At 49.1% G+C, this 16,440-nt stretch overlaps 1 protein-coding gene across 1 annotated transcript; it reads left to right on the top strand.

Annotated features, from left to right (window-relative positions):
• Nucleotides 1-5,387: 5,387 nt before the first annotated feature.
• LOC125945668 (uncharacterized) lies at nucleotides 5,388-16,424 on the top strand. The gene is made up of 5 exons (XM_049667888.1): nucleotides 5,388-5,600; nucleotides 9,061-9,332; nucleotides 10,534-10,931; nucleotides 14,340-14,465; nucleotides 16,408-16,424. Exons 1-5 carry the CDS (start codon nucleotides 5,388-5,390, stop codon nucleotides 16,422-16,424), a joined length of 1,026 nt encoding a protein of 341 aa, XP_049523845.1.
• Nucleotides 16,425-16,440: the final 16 nt, after the last annotated feature.

Here is a 16,440-nt window from a genome sequence, read left to right as displayed (position 1 = left end):
ATTAGCTTTCTGAAGTTAGGGGAGACTTAAAAGTAATCATGCAACAAGTTTTCATGCTTCACGAGCGCCCTTATATCACATGAGCACACGCGAAAAACAACATAGTTCTCTTGTGTGAAGTTACGGTAACCTCTCTCTGAAATTTCGGCAAATTAGACTCTTCATAACGTACGTGTCTCCTAAGAAGTAAACGAGTGATGTCGACAGCATGTGAAGTTATATGCTCAGCTCGGAAGCCAATTACGTTTTGACAATGGGACTTAAGTTCGTCAGGGCAACAACCGCGTTCCGTGGCAACGTTTACGAAGAAAACTCTGCCCCCTCAGGGCCGAGTGGTTTCAGCGGGTACGAAATAATGAAGTAGGGATAACGGGACTGCTTAAAGGAAAGGTTTCACTGTTATGCGAGGGGAGGTGGTCCTAAGAAGTAGAGGCGACAAAAAAGTCAGTTTGGTTCATGATGCGAACCAGAAGCGATAGCTGGTACAATAGTATAATGCACATAAAGTATTGCAGGGTTTCCTGAGGGATCACTCCTAGTAAACATTCGCAAATGCACGCGAGCAGTCGTCAGGGATGCTTGCAGTCTTAGCAGTCTTCAGTTGTGCAGGTGGCACTCCCTGATGGGGGAGGAACTTTATCAAGATTGGGGGAAGAACTCTATCTAGACAAGACTCTATCTTCCTCTTCCTTTTCCATCCAGCCTTTTACTTCTTGTCACTGGCTTCCTATATATTCTTTCTTGCACCTCGGCTTTGGTTAATAAAATATCTGAGGACACCTAAGCACTTTTGAGTTGTAAATGCGAAAGCATTAATGTCTGATTGAACGGCGCTGAGCGGTCCTTCGAGGTTTGCGCTGCGAGTAGTGTACCATAGCGGTACATGCTGCCCGAGCCAGAAAGCAGCAGCAGCCTGCGATGCCAACGCCGCTTGCCACCGATATGGCGATGCCCTCTCCCCTCACGCAACACCTGGCGCGCTATAGACGCAGCAGGTGTTCTCTTTCGCCCGGTCTGCTCCATCGACGAGCGCTCGTGTCGAGAGCGAAGGTTGACGTGGTGTCGCGGCGGTGCTTTCTCCCCTCACGCAAAACCTAGCACGCTAACGGGCAGCAGGTGTTCCCTTTCGCCCGCTCTACTCCGCCGAAGCGCATGACGTGGCGTAGCAGCCAATGGGAACTCCGTCGAGGCGCGCTCGCGACGTGGCGTCGCAGCCAATGGCAATGCGAGTTTAGGTGTCGTTTCGCTGCTACAGACGACAGACGCCTGCTTTCTCGCTCAATGGGCCATTTGACGCTTCTGCATCAAGAAGCAGCTCAGCATGGAGTCAGCCAATCGTAAAGGGCGGTCAAGGAGTCACGCGTGATTTTGTCCAAGCGCAGTAGTCTTTGCAGGGGCAACGGTTTAGTGGCTGAGACAGATTCACTATGCGGGTTCGTGTTAGTAATCCTGGTGGGACATTGCATGAAATAGCTTTCTCTGGCCCTTTCGGCCGTTTGTAGTTGGTCAGTGGTCAGACTTGGACAACATTTCCTAGGCAAATTGGCTAGGTGGTGCTGCCTGTTGACTTGGGGTGAGGGAACACGATGGAACGCGTCGAGGGAAAGGGTGCGTGCTATCACGCAATCGAGTTACGGCGATGGGCGGTTAGGAAAAGGGCACTGTCGATGGCTCGTTCGTTCGGGTTATTCTCTTGCACGGCCGCTGGATAAAAAAAATCACAGCATATCCACGAAGGGAATGATAATGAGTTGGCGAAGCACGGGGGGATCATTCGGGTAAACCGCAGCTACGGACGAGAGATAAAGAGAGCGCGCGTCGGGAACGAGAGACTCAAGGTAGTTTTATCAGTGAACGCCATCTAGTGAACACTTCATAAAACTACAGGTGGCTACATACTACTACTACTACTACTACTACTACTACTACTACTACTACTACTACTACTGCTACTACTACAGCTAGAGGAGGGAACGACCCACACCCTAAGGAGCTTTGCCCCTAAAAAAAGGTGCGTCCTGCCGCGTGCATCGAAAACGGTGTGATCCGCCGCGGCGCCACACGCCGGGGGCTGTTGTCTGGCATCGGCACAGCAAATGCGTCAGGAACGCGCTTGGAACACCGTCGCGCGTGCAAGCCGACGCGTTCCGTCCATCAGCTAGCGCCGTTCGGCCCAGCCAAGCGGCCGACAATGCATCTATACGGCCGTCCCGTTCGCTCAAATAGCAGCGCGCCCGACGCGGCAGGCCGCCCTTTTTTTATTGCGATAGCAATTATATGGACACTTCAACCGGATTTCTGCCGTCGGCGTCGCCGTCGTCGTCGCCGTCGCCATCGCCGTGAGGTTCCCTATAGATAAAATCTTCGCCGCGTGCCGTATGCCCGAGCGGAAGCGTGCGGGGACGCGCGCTATCACGGAGAGCGAACGCACTGCAATCTCCCACGCGCAAGCAAGGAAGCGGGACGCCAGCGCCGGAGGGAGCGGGGGGGGGGGGGGGGGGGCGCACTTCCCCTCTGCCAACAACCGCGCTCGTCGCTCGCTCGCACCGTCTTTTCTCCACACGGCTCTGACCTTTATGCGCCGTGCATTCGCCGCTCAGTTTCCGTTGAAGCGATAGACCGCACGTACCTTCGCCGCTGTGGCGTATCCGCTTGCTGCCACAGTTTTGACGGTCGTTGTCTGCAGTCATTCAGTGTGATCTATTCATGTTTGTTTGTGCGCGCTCACACCACGCTTGTTCGTTCAGTTAGTAATAGTCGGGCCACATTTTCCAACGCACGCTACACATGCAATGCTGCCCGGATCGGCAGTCCAGCGCTACAGGTGTGTTCCTTCGCACGCGCTGCCCACGGGCAGCGCTTCTCAACACCACCGTTTCACACGCGCCTTCTCGTGGTCATCGAGTCTCTCTTCATGTCGGTCTACTTACGCCGCAGCACACCTGCTTACTTAATCAGCTCATGTTTACCAATTCATATTGCTACCAAAGCCGCTCACCTTACTTCGTATGACATTGCTGTGTTGCTATCGCATTCATTGCTTCGCCCTTAGGGCGAAACTGTGACATTTTTTTTTTATCCAGCGGCCGTGTCTCTTGGATCGATCATCATCATCGCTCGTTTCTGCATAATTCTTTTTGCTTCTAGTTTCTAGTTAGTCTGTTCCAAGGCATTGTTGCAGTACAGCGACAAACATCCGACGATATCAAAACGACCAGAGAAGTGAGCCCACAATAGCTATCACTGTAAAGAAAATACCGGCAAATAACTGGCAAGTGTAAGCAAATGTTGTCAGCGCTGTGAGCGGTCGTCTGTCGTTTTTCTTTCTGTCCGACTGCGTGTTTCTGCACTACGATAAATCGCTATTATTGTGACGCTACCCTTCCCAGAGAGTGAGTGGAGAGAGATTTCGGGAAGTGAAGCAATGTAGTGAAACACATTTAAAGGAACCTAGCAAACCGTGTTTGCTGGAGGTCGTTAGATGCCCACTGACATCAACAGGAGTGAAGTCGAACTGTCATGTGTCTTGCTCCATTCTATCCATGTCAGTGTTTCCTGTCAGAAACGTTCCTTGCTAAGAAAGTTACGTGCTGCGTTCGGAATGGAGATTAGTAATATCGGCGCTGCTAACGTGTGTGCCTTTCCTTTTTTTTCACAGGATAAACTTGAACTGGATACCGGAAGCGAAACGAATGGAAACTGAACAAGGCAAGCTGTATATGTCAACCTGCTTTAACTATTCATCCGCGCAGCACAATGTGCTTAACCACTCATCTCGTAGTCATTACTGCGTGTTCTGAAAGTAGTAAAAATATAAATGGTACATCAGTTTAGTCTGATTAGGTATCTGTGAAAACTCCATCTTTTAAAACTTCCCGGTAGGACGTCGACTACTGCATCAGAAAATGCAAGAGTGAAACATTTGTTTTGTGGCTTTCTTGCGGAAACCAGAGTGCTAGTAGGACAGCGTGACGTCATGGATTTGAATTTTTTTTCCGCGTAATTTGGGCGTCCTGCTGTTGTATATGTATCCAAATTTTATAGTCTTCATATTTGCCTTGTTTAGAACGCAAGGGCAGTTTATCTTACTGGTAAAAAAATTTACTATGCCCGAGCAGATGACGCGCCAAAATCTATGACGTCATGGCGAGCTTGTACAAGCGTAATTTACTTAAACAGCTCAGCTTATTTTCTTCTTCTCTTTAGTGTCTCTCATAAGAGTTGGCTGACGGGTTTAGTTGCAATAAAAGCTTTTTCTTAGGTCGGCTTTCTTACAGCTATATGACACTGTATAAACGCTAATACGTGCACTATTACATGCAGTAGTAGGTGCTATCAATATATTGGCACTTTCTTGAGGTACTCTACTCAAATATAGAAAAATAGTGAATAAAAAGTTGGCTCAATGTCTATCTACTTGTGATCCCTGTAATGAAACGAAATGTTTGCGAAACTTTATAGATGTCTCCAGAGCCCTTCGACATTTTGGCGCACACACACACGCTCGGACGGAGGCACTCGTCTCGTCATTGTTCCGCTCGCACTTCTGTTTTCCTACATAGTTACGTGCCAACTCGCCAGAGAAAATGTTCTACTAAGGAAGCAGGTGTTTGACATAGGGCTGGAATTTTCGACAAAGCTTGCCCAGGATTGGTGGATAAAAACATGGCGGCATGATGTTTGCAAATATGTAACTTTCCACGAGAAACAGGCGCCGTAGTTCTGTACGTTTCTTTCGTTACAGCGTCAAAAGCGGAAAAATTCGGTGTATAAATTTCAAGCTTGCGGGAGTTTGTTACAATGTTTACAAGTGTTTTGCAGAAGCTCTACTCACATATTGATGGTATATTTCATATGGGGGGGGGGGGGGGGGGAGGCATAATGCATCAAATTTGTCCGCTACAGATGAACCATTAGGTGTAGTTTACACAATCGTGATATCTTTTTCTTTGCTGGGTTACAGATTTGTTAACCTGATAGTCTCACTTGTTGAGATTTAGAGGTGTTCAACAATTTTTTTTATTCGTAGCAAGTTATCGTAAAATTTCTTGCTACGTTACAGCAGTGTTATAATACCAATTAAAATTATCCTATAACGTACCAAAGATGTTACGACTCGGTGCCGTAAATGTACATCTTAATGAAAGAGCGCACCCTCTCGAAGTTGCTAATAGAAAGAAAGATGTTGACATTCAAGTGGTCTTTTGAAACGTCATTTTCTGAAGATGTTGCCCATTGATTGTAACACTGGCGCATTGTGGTGAAGTTCGATGGATAGCCGAAGGGGCAATGTCCAAAATTCCCGGACATGGTTAGTTGTTCACAGGGAGTACTAGAGTTTCGCGTAGAAACGTTGGAAGAGTTTGCATTAGACATCTTTACTCATTATGAAGCTTGTCGTAACAAACATCACCGAATGCTGCCCGCCTGCAGGGGAGGACGTCGTCAGCGTCTTGTGTAGCTCGGTGTCCAAGCAACACCGAACGCTGGCTCGCTGCTTCTACGCGTTGTTCGTCAAGCGTCTGACCTACGTGACTCGGAGTTGGGGAATCCTCCTCGTGTCGTTCGTGCTGCCGCTGTTGCTGCAGTTCGTGTTCCAGGTGATGACTAACTTCGCTTACACGAACACCTACGGTGCGGCGGAAAAGATTTTCCTGCATAAATTATAAATAGGAAGTTGTTCTCGACAAAACGCTTCCGACACAGGTGCACGTACACGATGTCTTCTCTGCAAACGTCACCACCAAGATACACTTGTCAGAACTGCAACTGCTCCGTGCTACTTGGATCTTGAGTGAATCGCCGAAACGAAAGGACAGCGATTCTCTTTCTCACCATGGCTGCAGCTAAACCGACGTTGCGGTGGTCAAGTCGGCGCAGTCGTTGTATAGCTAGTACAACCGGTACATTCGTGCGAAACACGCACTTGGGACAGTGCAGCGAAAAAACTGCTTTATGCCAACTGAAGTGGCCATAGTCGCACTCTGAATTGTCATTATCACGGGGCTTCAACAAGAATGCCAGGGTGGCGTACATGACGTTTTATGATAAGTGTGGACAGTCGGTGCTCTGATTGACGCTGCGGCACACGCCATGGGGCTGCTTCGTGTGCAGTATTCTGCGCCGACAGAGCACAGAACCTCGATCGCGCCGGCAGGCGGCGTGTTTGCTCAGTGTCGCTTTATGGGTCAGCCTAGCGTACACCAGAGGCAACGGGCACGTTGAGACTAAGCGCGCTAATGACCATGTAGTCCTCACTTCTACTTCCGGACCTCCGGAACAAGCGTACGCAAATGATTATATATTGATTGGTTCTTTATAGGTCATGTGCCAGTGTAGATTAAGTCGCAGTTGGCGCGAAGGAACCGTCAATTTTAACGCGAAGCGCTCGTTGCTCCGTAATTGGCACCTTGCGGTAGACAGGTTCTGGTCTAGCCACATTTCAGGCCTCTTCAGTAAAAAGAAGCATCACGTGTCTGATGGTAGGCAATAAATTAGGTCTCCAAGCACTATAGCCCGTTGCGCTATTAGGCTGCAGACGGAAGCATAGTTGGCTTTCTGACAACTGGTACATTAAAAGGATCCTGAAACGATTTTGACGATTTTGTACATACGTATTGAGACGTTAGGGTAGGTCCTGATAATTAATTGAAGCATCTAAGTGCTCCGCGTAGAACGTGTAGTTCATTATAATGTTTTAAAAAGGCTACCGATCGCAGCTCGCCACTCGGCTGAGTATTCAGCCACCCCTGACCAGGTGACGTGGTTTGACCATATGACGTCAGTAGGGCGAATTGTCCGATTGATTGGCGAGCGCGCCATCGATATTTCCAGCATTATGGTGGACGAATTTTGTTCGTAAAAGTTGAAATGTTAATTTGTTTCTATAAAAATAAAGTATCAGAAAGAGAATGCAGAAGCACAATGTATTACTACATTCAAGCACTTCCGGCACACAGCAAGTGTCGTCTGCTTGCGTTACAACGTGCTCCGTGTTGTGGCGAATTGTGTGGTCTGTGTTGGTCTCGATCTGTCTTTTCGCGAGCGCCGTGCTTAGCCCTTGCGTTGTGGACTGCAAACGTAGCCGTCGGCGACATGTCAAGCTTCGACATCGTGTCCATTTGCAAGGCAAACACGCGAGCGAAGTGGCTGCAACGCTGGTTGTCAGGTATCCGATCGGCACCAGCATCTACGCGTTTGCGGCCGTCATTTCACACCGAAGGATTACTATATAACACAATAGCGTTTTGCGTGTCCGGTATTCGGGTAAACGTAAGCGCAAGCTGACTGGGCCTGGGCGTTTTACGGGATAAGCGGAGACACAAACGTGAATGGCCTGGACGGTGCAGCCACCCGGTGGCACAGAGCTCAACCAAACAGAACTAATATAGCGGTAATCAAGTGTATTCTGCTTTAATTGCTGCTGGTGTAAATATTTGGCAGGAGCGTAATCGGGAACACGTAATTTTTCCGTATGTTTAAAATGTTTTATACTTGCTTAGAGCAATATTAGCTATGTATCTTTTTGGCTGGTATGCAGACAATCAGACTGCTCACGTACAGTCCCAGCGGAAAAATATGAGCCCATGTGACTTGTGGCCCCGGCTGCAAAATCACGACACATGGCACAAGTGACTGGTGAGTGGAGTGGCCAATCACCACGCGCTTTCTGACGGCCACCCCTGCTTTAGAAAATGGAATGGGCTGCTCCGGCCACCAGTCACTTGTGCTAATCTTTTTCCGCTGGGACTGCACGTCTGCGCTAAAGCTCCTTCATCCCAGCAATAGTAGTATGGAACGGCTGTAATTTACGCCTCCACCCATTCGTGAAAACACTCAGCTCGCCCGTGGTTACCGAAATACCGGGTCGACTCGGCGCTGCGACAAAATGCTCGCAGCTCACGCTACTTCGATAGCTCTCGCTTGGGAACGAGTGCCAGGCGGCTGGCGGAGAGTGTCGAGACGACACGACGTCCCATCTTGACGCAGAGCCACTGAAGGCGGAGATTAGCCTCGATCGCTCGGCGAACGAGTTGAGAAAACGCTGGCTATGGAGGAGGGTAACTTGTAATCGTCCGTAGCTCTCTTAATATGAGACGCTTCGCACAAACTGTGGCGCGAATGTTCTAGTGTAGATGTACCCTCTGCGTCTACAAAATTTACCCCAAGCGTTTCGGGACCGTTTAAGACGATTGCCGTATGCCTCACGCAACATAGGAACGATTAGCTTAAAAACCTGACAGCAAGTGCGCTAGTTTACATTGGTACCAGAGATGCCAGGAATGAAACGCGTTAATAAATGTGAACCTTAGCACCGCCGTTCGCGTGGTTGACATTACATGGCTAAGAAGCATGCGTACTAATCCGAGAGGGAGCCAGTTTCCACACTACTTTCACTAGGTGGCGACTAAGGCTTTGAGATGCTGCGTGGCATAGTACGGCATTCGGGTTCGGCCGGTGTCGTAACGCAACAGGCCGAAATATTTCTTCCCCCGCCTAAGTACAATAAATCACTTATCATACTTATCGCTGTAGACATCGTCTTCATACTATCACCGCCATTACCAAGCCATCGTCTTCGCCGCGCCGTCATCCTGCCCTTGTCACGCGAAAATGATTATGTGAACGACACTATTTGCTCGCCTTATATACGGACTCGTTCTGCCATCCGATTACACTTCGCGGAACTCTAAACGACGCTACATAGCGAGCTCCTGCGAAATCTTTTGCGTAGCATCTATTGCAATACTGCCTACGATATGCTCACAATTATGTTTTATTTCACTCGCTCGCATAGAAGATTGAAGATGCGATCGCTCATGACGATGTAAGAAAAAGACGGTTCGGAGACCGTGCGTAAACCGTACGGGTACCTTATTAAGTACTGGCCAAATGAAAAATGATAAAAGCTGACACATTTTGGCCACTTTATGGTGTGCAGTAGGGACACTTCATCTTCGATGTATGACCCGGCCATATCAATTTTCGTCGATTCCTTCACTACATCTTCACTATCGTGGGAAATTCGCCTGGATCAACTGGTGCCTCATTTTCGCGCAGGCCTCGCAGGCGCCGAATGAAGTGCAAGAGGATGCGAAGCTGTACCGGCTGTCTGAAACGACGGAAGTTCGCCTGGCGTACCACTTTCCCGGCTACACCGTCGTACTACAGGAGTCGAAATCCACGGCCAACTTGAGTCGAGCGCTGCAGGTTCTCGTGGAGGCCGAAGGTTGCAACGTCCGCCTGGTACCGGACGTCAACGACCTGGTGATGGACGACTTGGCGACGCACGTTCACACCTACCCCATGGTGATTGTCCTAGAACCAGACCGGTGAGATAATTAATCTACTATAGAGACACAGACGGGTCGGCGTGCTGGTGTCGGATGTCGTAGGTGGTTTAGAGAGTGCTACAGGACGGGAACGAAGCGGGCACAGTCAAGAGAATTTGTACACTGTGTGTTCCAGTTTTTTTACAGCAAAAGTGTACGTGAAACTTCTAGGCCGTTCGCGGTTGCTACGGAACGTCATTCACGGAACAGAAAGTGACGCACCGAAGCGGCCTTATGATGCAGGCCTTCAGATTGCGGAGCCAATCGCCGGCGTCGGTGCCATAACACGAAGGAAGGAAATAATGTAGGAGATAGTTCTAAATCTTGCGGCCAGCCTTGGAAAGCGAACTCTCTGTGAAGCCGTTCCCTTCGGTTTTTTTCTCTCGCGGTATCAGCCCAACACTTCACTTCCCAGACAAAGGATATTGGCCGGCAATGTTTCGTTGACGATATATAGTTATTATTTGGCTACCCTGCCGTAGTTAGGTTGCAGAAGGGAAGAAACTAGAACCTACCACGCGCTGTGACGTGACGATCCCGTGTTGGGCCGATAACGTGTGAAGCCGCACGTTATCGCGCAAGGATATTTCACTCCTCGAAATAAGCCGATTGAATATTTGCTGGCTTCAGTCGCAATCTCTTAACACGCCGCATTTATATTTCTTTTCAAGCGGCGACCACGGTGAAACCCATCCTTCGGTCACATATTGTTATCATAGCTGAAACGGCTCTCAACACATTCATTTCTCGAGGGGACTGACGCGCGGCACGCACATTTGGCGCCATCAGTTGGAGCAGAATGAACGGAATGAGAGTGCCTTTTAAAGCCTCGAACACGTGAGGAAGTAAGCGGAGGTGGAGAGCACAGAAAAAGGCTGTGCCCCATTTCTTGCTGGGACATTGTTTGGCCGTACAATATGCATTGCAATATAGGAGTGTCGGCCCTTCTATATGTATTACTCCATGGTATAACCATAAGTGTTGAGAAAACAGATCAGCCTGTCTCTCATCTCGTCGCCGCTGAGGCTGAATGCCCCGAGCGCAGTCCCACATGGCAATTCGCCGCATCACCGACAATTCACGCTGCAATTAACTCATAAGCGCCCAAGCCGCATACCACCAGATGCTACCTCGAAGCTATCGCTTGGCTAGGCTTTGACAGTCACGTTTCTATGCTCCTACTTTTTCCTAACCCTCGCAGAATCCGCCTCATGGTCGACGCGAGGAACTGGGTCACCTTGCCAGTGCTTCTGAACCTCGCAGACACGGCGCTGCTGCGCCTGCTGACGCGTCAACCGACGGCCCGAATCGCTGCGCAGGTTTCTCAGATGGTGTTGCTCGACACCACGGTGTTGCACACAGTTATAAAGTGGGGGATGTTCTACGCGTTCACGTACGCCCTGGCCTTCTCGGCGTTCGCCTCGTTTCCAGCCGCCGAGAGGCTGGGGGGCGCTCGCGACGTTCAGCTCATGACCGGTTTGACCGGCACCTTCTACGTGCTATCGCACTTCGCTTTCGACTTTCTTCTCTACCTTGCGTTCGTCGGTCCGTGGTGCCTGATCTACTGCGGCCCCACTGGACTCCTGGAGGAGACTTGCAGTGAGTTCACAGGCTTTTGTCACTTTGAAGGGACAGTAAACACAAAAATGAGCGTTATCTGCCAACCTACGTTTCAACAATACAAAAAAAAATGTTCAGAACGAATCGACTCTGATTGTCAATGTATGGGGAATAGCCGAATCCTTTTACAAAGCTTTATTGAAAGAAGCATGCGCTTAAAAAGGCGTGTACATGGTGTCCCAACTATCATGCACCATGATTTAAAGATATGCAAATGTCACGTAGCTGGGCAGAACCAAGGTAATGTTGTTTTGCCGTCGCTTGGAGATACTCGTATAGGCTTTTGCATTCCGCCTAACTATATAATTAGTCTTAATTAAGGAACTTGTGAATTATTAAATTTAGATGAAAGTGTCTGCGAAAATTGTAGAGCAACACTAAAAAGTCCCCGATACAGCTTTCTGTTGCTCAATACGTGCGACCTAAAAGTGCTTTTCCGAGCGTGAAAGAATCCTGCGAATTCACGCAAGATCGCCGCGCGGCTCGCCGTTCGAGATATTTTGCTTGGCTTCGCGGGCGTCTTTCACGCTCGGAAAAACTTTTATGTAGCCCATATTCAGCAACACAAGGCTGTATCGGGAGTTTCTCATGTTTCTCTACAAATTTCTCATTGACAATTTTCGTGTAATTATAATATTTGAGAGGTTGAGTAAATAATTAAGACTATTTATTAAGCGATGGCAAACAACATTGCCTTGGTTCTGTCCAGCTTTAAATCTTTGTGCATTATAATTGGGACAACCTGTATATTGTTGCACGGAAGATAGCTAGGAAACCTTTGCTGTATCAATTCGTAATTCGGTATAGAAGAGAGCCTTCACCCAGCACATGCGTAGCGGTAGTTTTAAAAAAAATGTCAGCCCTTCCACTGGGGTGGAGATGGAAGACCAGCGATGTTGTACTATGGTGGGAATATGTATTTCCAATGATGACTATTAAGATGTGATGGTGTAATTGGTTATTCGAACTATTAAAGAATGAGAAATATATGTGAACCGGTGGTTTCCATTTATTTACTGACTACAGGGACCATGGCCTTATGGTCGCTATACGGTACACCGCCATAGGGTGTACGGCAAAGGTTGGCACGTTCTTCATAAACAGATTGGTTCTCACCAACGCCGCGCGCGTTTGGTGAGAACGCTGGCAAAAGGCCGCCGCCGTCGACAACAATTGTGCGCGTTGTTTGTGTGACCGCACACAACCGCTGTCAAAATGCTGGCTAGGTGACGGTACGGCTACACGCCGTTGTCGACACTGTTAGGGGAGAGGCGGGCGAGAGCCTAGAGAGAGTCCGCGGCAGAGGCCGGCAGGGCTGCGCCCATGCGCCGCAGTGGGAGAGCAGGCACGCACACGCACAATCTAGGGTACCTTGATGTCCTCCTCGCCCACCGCTCTCTTTCCACTGAGAGGTCGCGTTTGCTCTCCGCCGTGCGTTCCCTCCCCCGTGAAAGCGCGCGTCCCTCGCCCTCGCGCGCTTTCACTCGCACATACAGCATACGGCCAATGAGAGTTTTTTTTTTTTTCTATTGCTGGACGCAACTATCGAAGAGTGAGGCCTTAACAGCTTCGCTGTGGAAATTGCCAGCCCTTCCCCTGTCCAGAAAATGGGGGTAAGCGAAGCTTGTGCCCAGACGACACCGTCTCAGGCGTTCCGCTTTGTTTACCCTAAACTAAGCGTCCGCGGCTCTTCGCTGAAGTTTCGCCTGGGCTTCGGAAGCCCTCACGCTAGAATCGGCCCTTCGACGACGAGCCCCCTCCCGAGCGAGTTCATGGCACCGTTGCTCAAACGCAGCCTGCTCTTCGGCGAAACACACCAGGCGGTGGCCTTGCCATCCGGACGCCGAATTTCTTTCTTTCCTTCTTTCTTTCTTGTCCCTGGCTCATACTCGCATAACCAATGCGGGTATGCGCCACACGTGATTTTATTATCGTTAATCTTGACGGAACTGACAAGCATGTCATGTTACTGATGTCATGACCTATCACTCAGGGTAGTCATACATTCATACCCTTCCATGCCAATTTTGATATATACCAAGTGAACGAGACGCGAGTTTTCGACAGGTTTCCGATAGGGTTCTAGCGTGACACCTTCACCACTGCCGCCATTACCACCGCCAAAACTTGTGAGGCAATACAAGCTTCGCCTGCCAAAGTAATGAGTCCAGCGAACGCGGCTTATCTTGCACAGGAGTTCTTCCAGTTCTTAGGCGAGGTGGACGTACTTTGCCGCTATCACATGAGCTTCAGAAGACTAACAAAATATTATTAATGCGTTTGTTTATGGTGGGAATTATGTATTTCCAATGATGTCTATTAAGATGTGATTGTCTAATTGGTTATTCGAACTATTAACGAATGAGAAATATATATGACCCGTTTTTTTATCCTGAAAGTCGAAACTATTTTGAGGTAATCATCATCGAATCCCAAAGCTCAATCGAGGCAATAGGGAGACCGTGCGCAACTCACTGTTTGTCAGATGGCAACGTTCAGTAGAGAAGTGTAGGGCTTAGTTTGAGTGATAGGTTGTGCCAAATTCTGATGAACACACAGCTACACATGCTTGCCTGGCAAAACGTGCCGTATCAGCAGCGACTGGCCGAGACATTGCGCTTCAAACTTCCTCGCGTTTGTTGTCACGCTGTAATTCCGTCTGATATGATAGTGGGGCCGCGTTTTCTGTGCTTCCGGTGCACTCGGTTTCGGTACTGCCTGTATGTACCGCTGAAATGCGATGATAAATATCTTATATAGCTGCGACCTTCAAGAAGGAGGAACAAAATGATTGTCCTTTAATCATTTAAACTTAGGAAGAAGGCAAACTGCAAGGCATTAGAGCTAGGCCAATGAAAGTCTTTCAGCACACGTGGTGATAGCGGCAATCGTTCTCGAGCCCTGGCTCATTAACCAGGTAATACCTGGTGACGAAGCTTTCTTAAAAGCCTATCACCAATCGGAAAGCGACCACTGCTTCATGACGCTACAGCGAACATTCGATGGGATCCCGGCAATCGCCTCAAAACGTTGCACACTATCCTTATCCAGTTTTGATGCGTCACACAAACGCTTTACTTAATTGTGGTATTCTTATTTATCGCTCTGTTTTGTCAATTTGGTGCTTCAATTTTGAAGATTTGTAAGAGGCGTAAATAAAATATTTACTATTTATTCGTTAGAATGTAAATTTTGGATTAAAATTTCGTGCCGATGGAAACGAGTTCGAGGTTCCCATGTAGGTAGTTTAATTGCATTTCATAAAGTAGAGCTTCCTCCGGAAGCTTATCTCGGTGATTGATTGCGCTACTACCGGAAGCCGGTGTTGCGTACTCTAACCTTTAGGCCCTTGATTTCTAACTTTTGTCTGTTTTCCTCTTTTGGCAGTTCTCATCTCCGCCACGTTCGTGCTGTCTGGCCCAGCGATGATAGGCATGGCGTACCTGATCGCTGAGCGGGCGTTGACGGAACTAGGAGCCATGTACAGCGCGTTTCTTTGGATTTATTTGCTTGGTAAGACGCTCTCCCGACATGTCGGGGACAGACCAGATTACTTCATTTTGGTGTACAGTCGAACACAGTTATAACGAAGAGGTTTATCTGCTATTAAAAAAAGCCCACGTTTCAATTGATTCGATATGCACAAAATTATAGTAAACTTGCGATAGGTTTGTTGTGCAAGTTTTCTTGGTGGTGACCGAATGCGCTCCCCTCCCCCTCCCCCCGAAAGTTTACTACAAATTACCAACTTCTCCAAGTTCGCACATTGTTAAAACCCGAACTCGTCTATAAAAAATCATTGCGAATGTTGAGGTGTGTTTTTTTATATACGGAATTTCTCTCCAACAGAGAAAATATTCAAGCAGGGTATCCATTCATTGGCGCCAATACTGTGCTTAGTAGCTGATGGTTTTAAATGCGAATGCATTTCTTAGTCGGGGCATGTCAGGCGTCTATCGGTGTCCGCGCGCCGGCAGGTGTTATCTCTCCGCTCTCACTCCCTCTCCCATAGCAACAGCTGCGGGCGCGCGCGCTTATCCTCGCCCCTAGCAACCGGAGCTTGTGGTGCGGGCGGAGTAGCGGAGAGTGAGTAGAGAGGAGGAGCGCGCTCTGGCGTGTGAGGGCGCTCGCATCGCGGGAACTCGGCGGAGCTCCCGCGCGTGTGGAGAGAGTGTACGAGAGGCTAGGTGCAGTGCTTCGCCGCTCCTTCTCTCGCCGTTCGCTCTCTCTCCTCCCTGCGCCCCACTCTCCCGTTCGCTCGCTCGCACGTACATATAAATGGTGGCGCTGAGCCGTGCTCCCTCAAGGGCTGCAGAAGATAGCGCCAACCTTTCCCTTTCCCACGAACCACTTACTACTACTCTATATAAATGGAGTGAAGCGCGCGCCTCACTCGACCGTTCGCTGGCTGGGTGCCTCTCAAGGCGATGGCAGAAGTCGGTGAAGGCGAATGTCTGACGGCAACGGTACCCCTAGCAAGAAGTGTACTACAATCCAACCCGAGCGTTACACCTCTCGCTGGAGGTGACGTCACTGCAGTAGCTTCAACGTCATCATCAACCGGAGGAGAAGAAGCGGAAGACAAGGCTGCGAAGCGAAGAGCGCGTGATGCGCCGTTGCCGCGCAAATGGACGCGGCTATGGAAAGTGTGTGTGTGTGCGCTCCAAAGTATCTGACCCCGTCGTCTTGGTTGGTGACTTTAACGTGGACGTGAGAAAGAAGACCGGCGAGTGGTTGGTGGAGTACATGCCGACAAAGTACTCTACGCAGTGTGCCTCCGCCGAGTCCGACAAGTGTCCGACTACCATTCACGGAAGTTGCATTGATCTCGCCTTTACCCGAAACTGTGACGTGCGCATGCTTCTCAAAGACCCTTTGACTGTACACTTTAGCGACCACAAGGCTGTAATTATGGCCGTCAGGTACAATGACAACACAAACAGGTGCTGATGAGTGTGTAAATAAATGGTTACGGTACAAATCCTCGTCTCGTCATTAATTTACGCCATTAAAATTACTACGCCGTGTACTCTCGGCGCAAGAAATGCATTCGCATTTCCTCACGATTCCCTTCGGGGAGGTGGGGGCAATTTTTTTTGTCCTTGTTTTACACTCGTTCTCATCGTCAGAAAGAACAGAGCAATCCATGTGCGAGACTGCGTGGCCCGCTCCCAGCCCGCTTGCCTGCAATATCTGCACAGTATCTTTAGAGCACATCCACCGCCAGAAAAAAAAATAATGGCAAAAAAAGCAATAAAGACATATCTGGACGCTGCTTTCAGAGGTACCTGAGATAAATTTCGTTCAGATGAAGCCACTGATACGCTGGCAGCGGACACCCCGAGCCGAGCGCAGCAAGGGCCTGATTCTTCGGCCCAGGCCTGCTTTACGAAGCCCGAGCCCAGCCCGGGCGTTCATTACTAAGCTTAGCCTGAACCCGCGTGTGCATGACCAGGACCGTCCTGTCAGTAAAACAAAAAAAAATATT

This window comes from Dermacentor silvarum, chromosome 5 (assembly GCF_013339745.2).
Source record: "Dermacentor silvarum isolate Dsil-2018 chromosome 5, BIME_Dsil_1.4, whole genome shotgun sequence".
NCBI classification, from domain to species: Eukaryota; Metazoa; Arthropoda; class Arachnida; order Ixodida; family Ixodidae; genus Dermacentor; species Dermacentor silvarum.
Note: the sequence above shows the minus strand (reverse complement) of the source record. Positions and strands in the feature narration are given on the sequence as shown.

Excerpts from the sequence above, each read along its gene's own strand:
- LOC125945668 (XM_049667888.1), top strand. The coding sequence starts at position 5,388 with ATGAAGCTTGTCGTAACAAACATCACCGAATGCTGCCCGCCTGCAGGG. Across the intron at positions 5,601-9,060 it reads TGCTGCAGTTCGTGTTCCAG|GCCTCGCAGGCGCCGAATGA; the intron begins GTGATGACTAAC and ends ATTTTCGCGCAG. Across the intron at positions 10,932-14,339 it reads ACTCCTGGAGGAGACTTGCA|TTCTCATCTCCGCCACGTTC; the intron begins GTGAGTTCACAG and ends CTCTTTTGGCAG.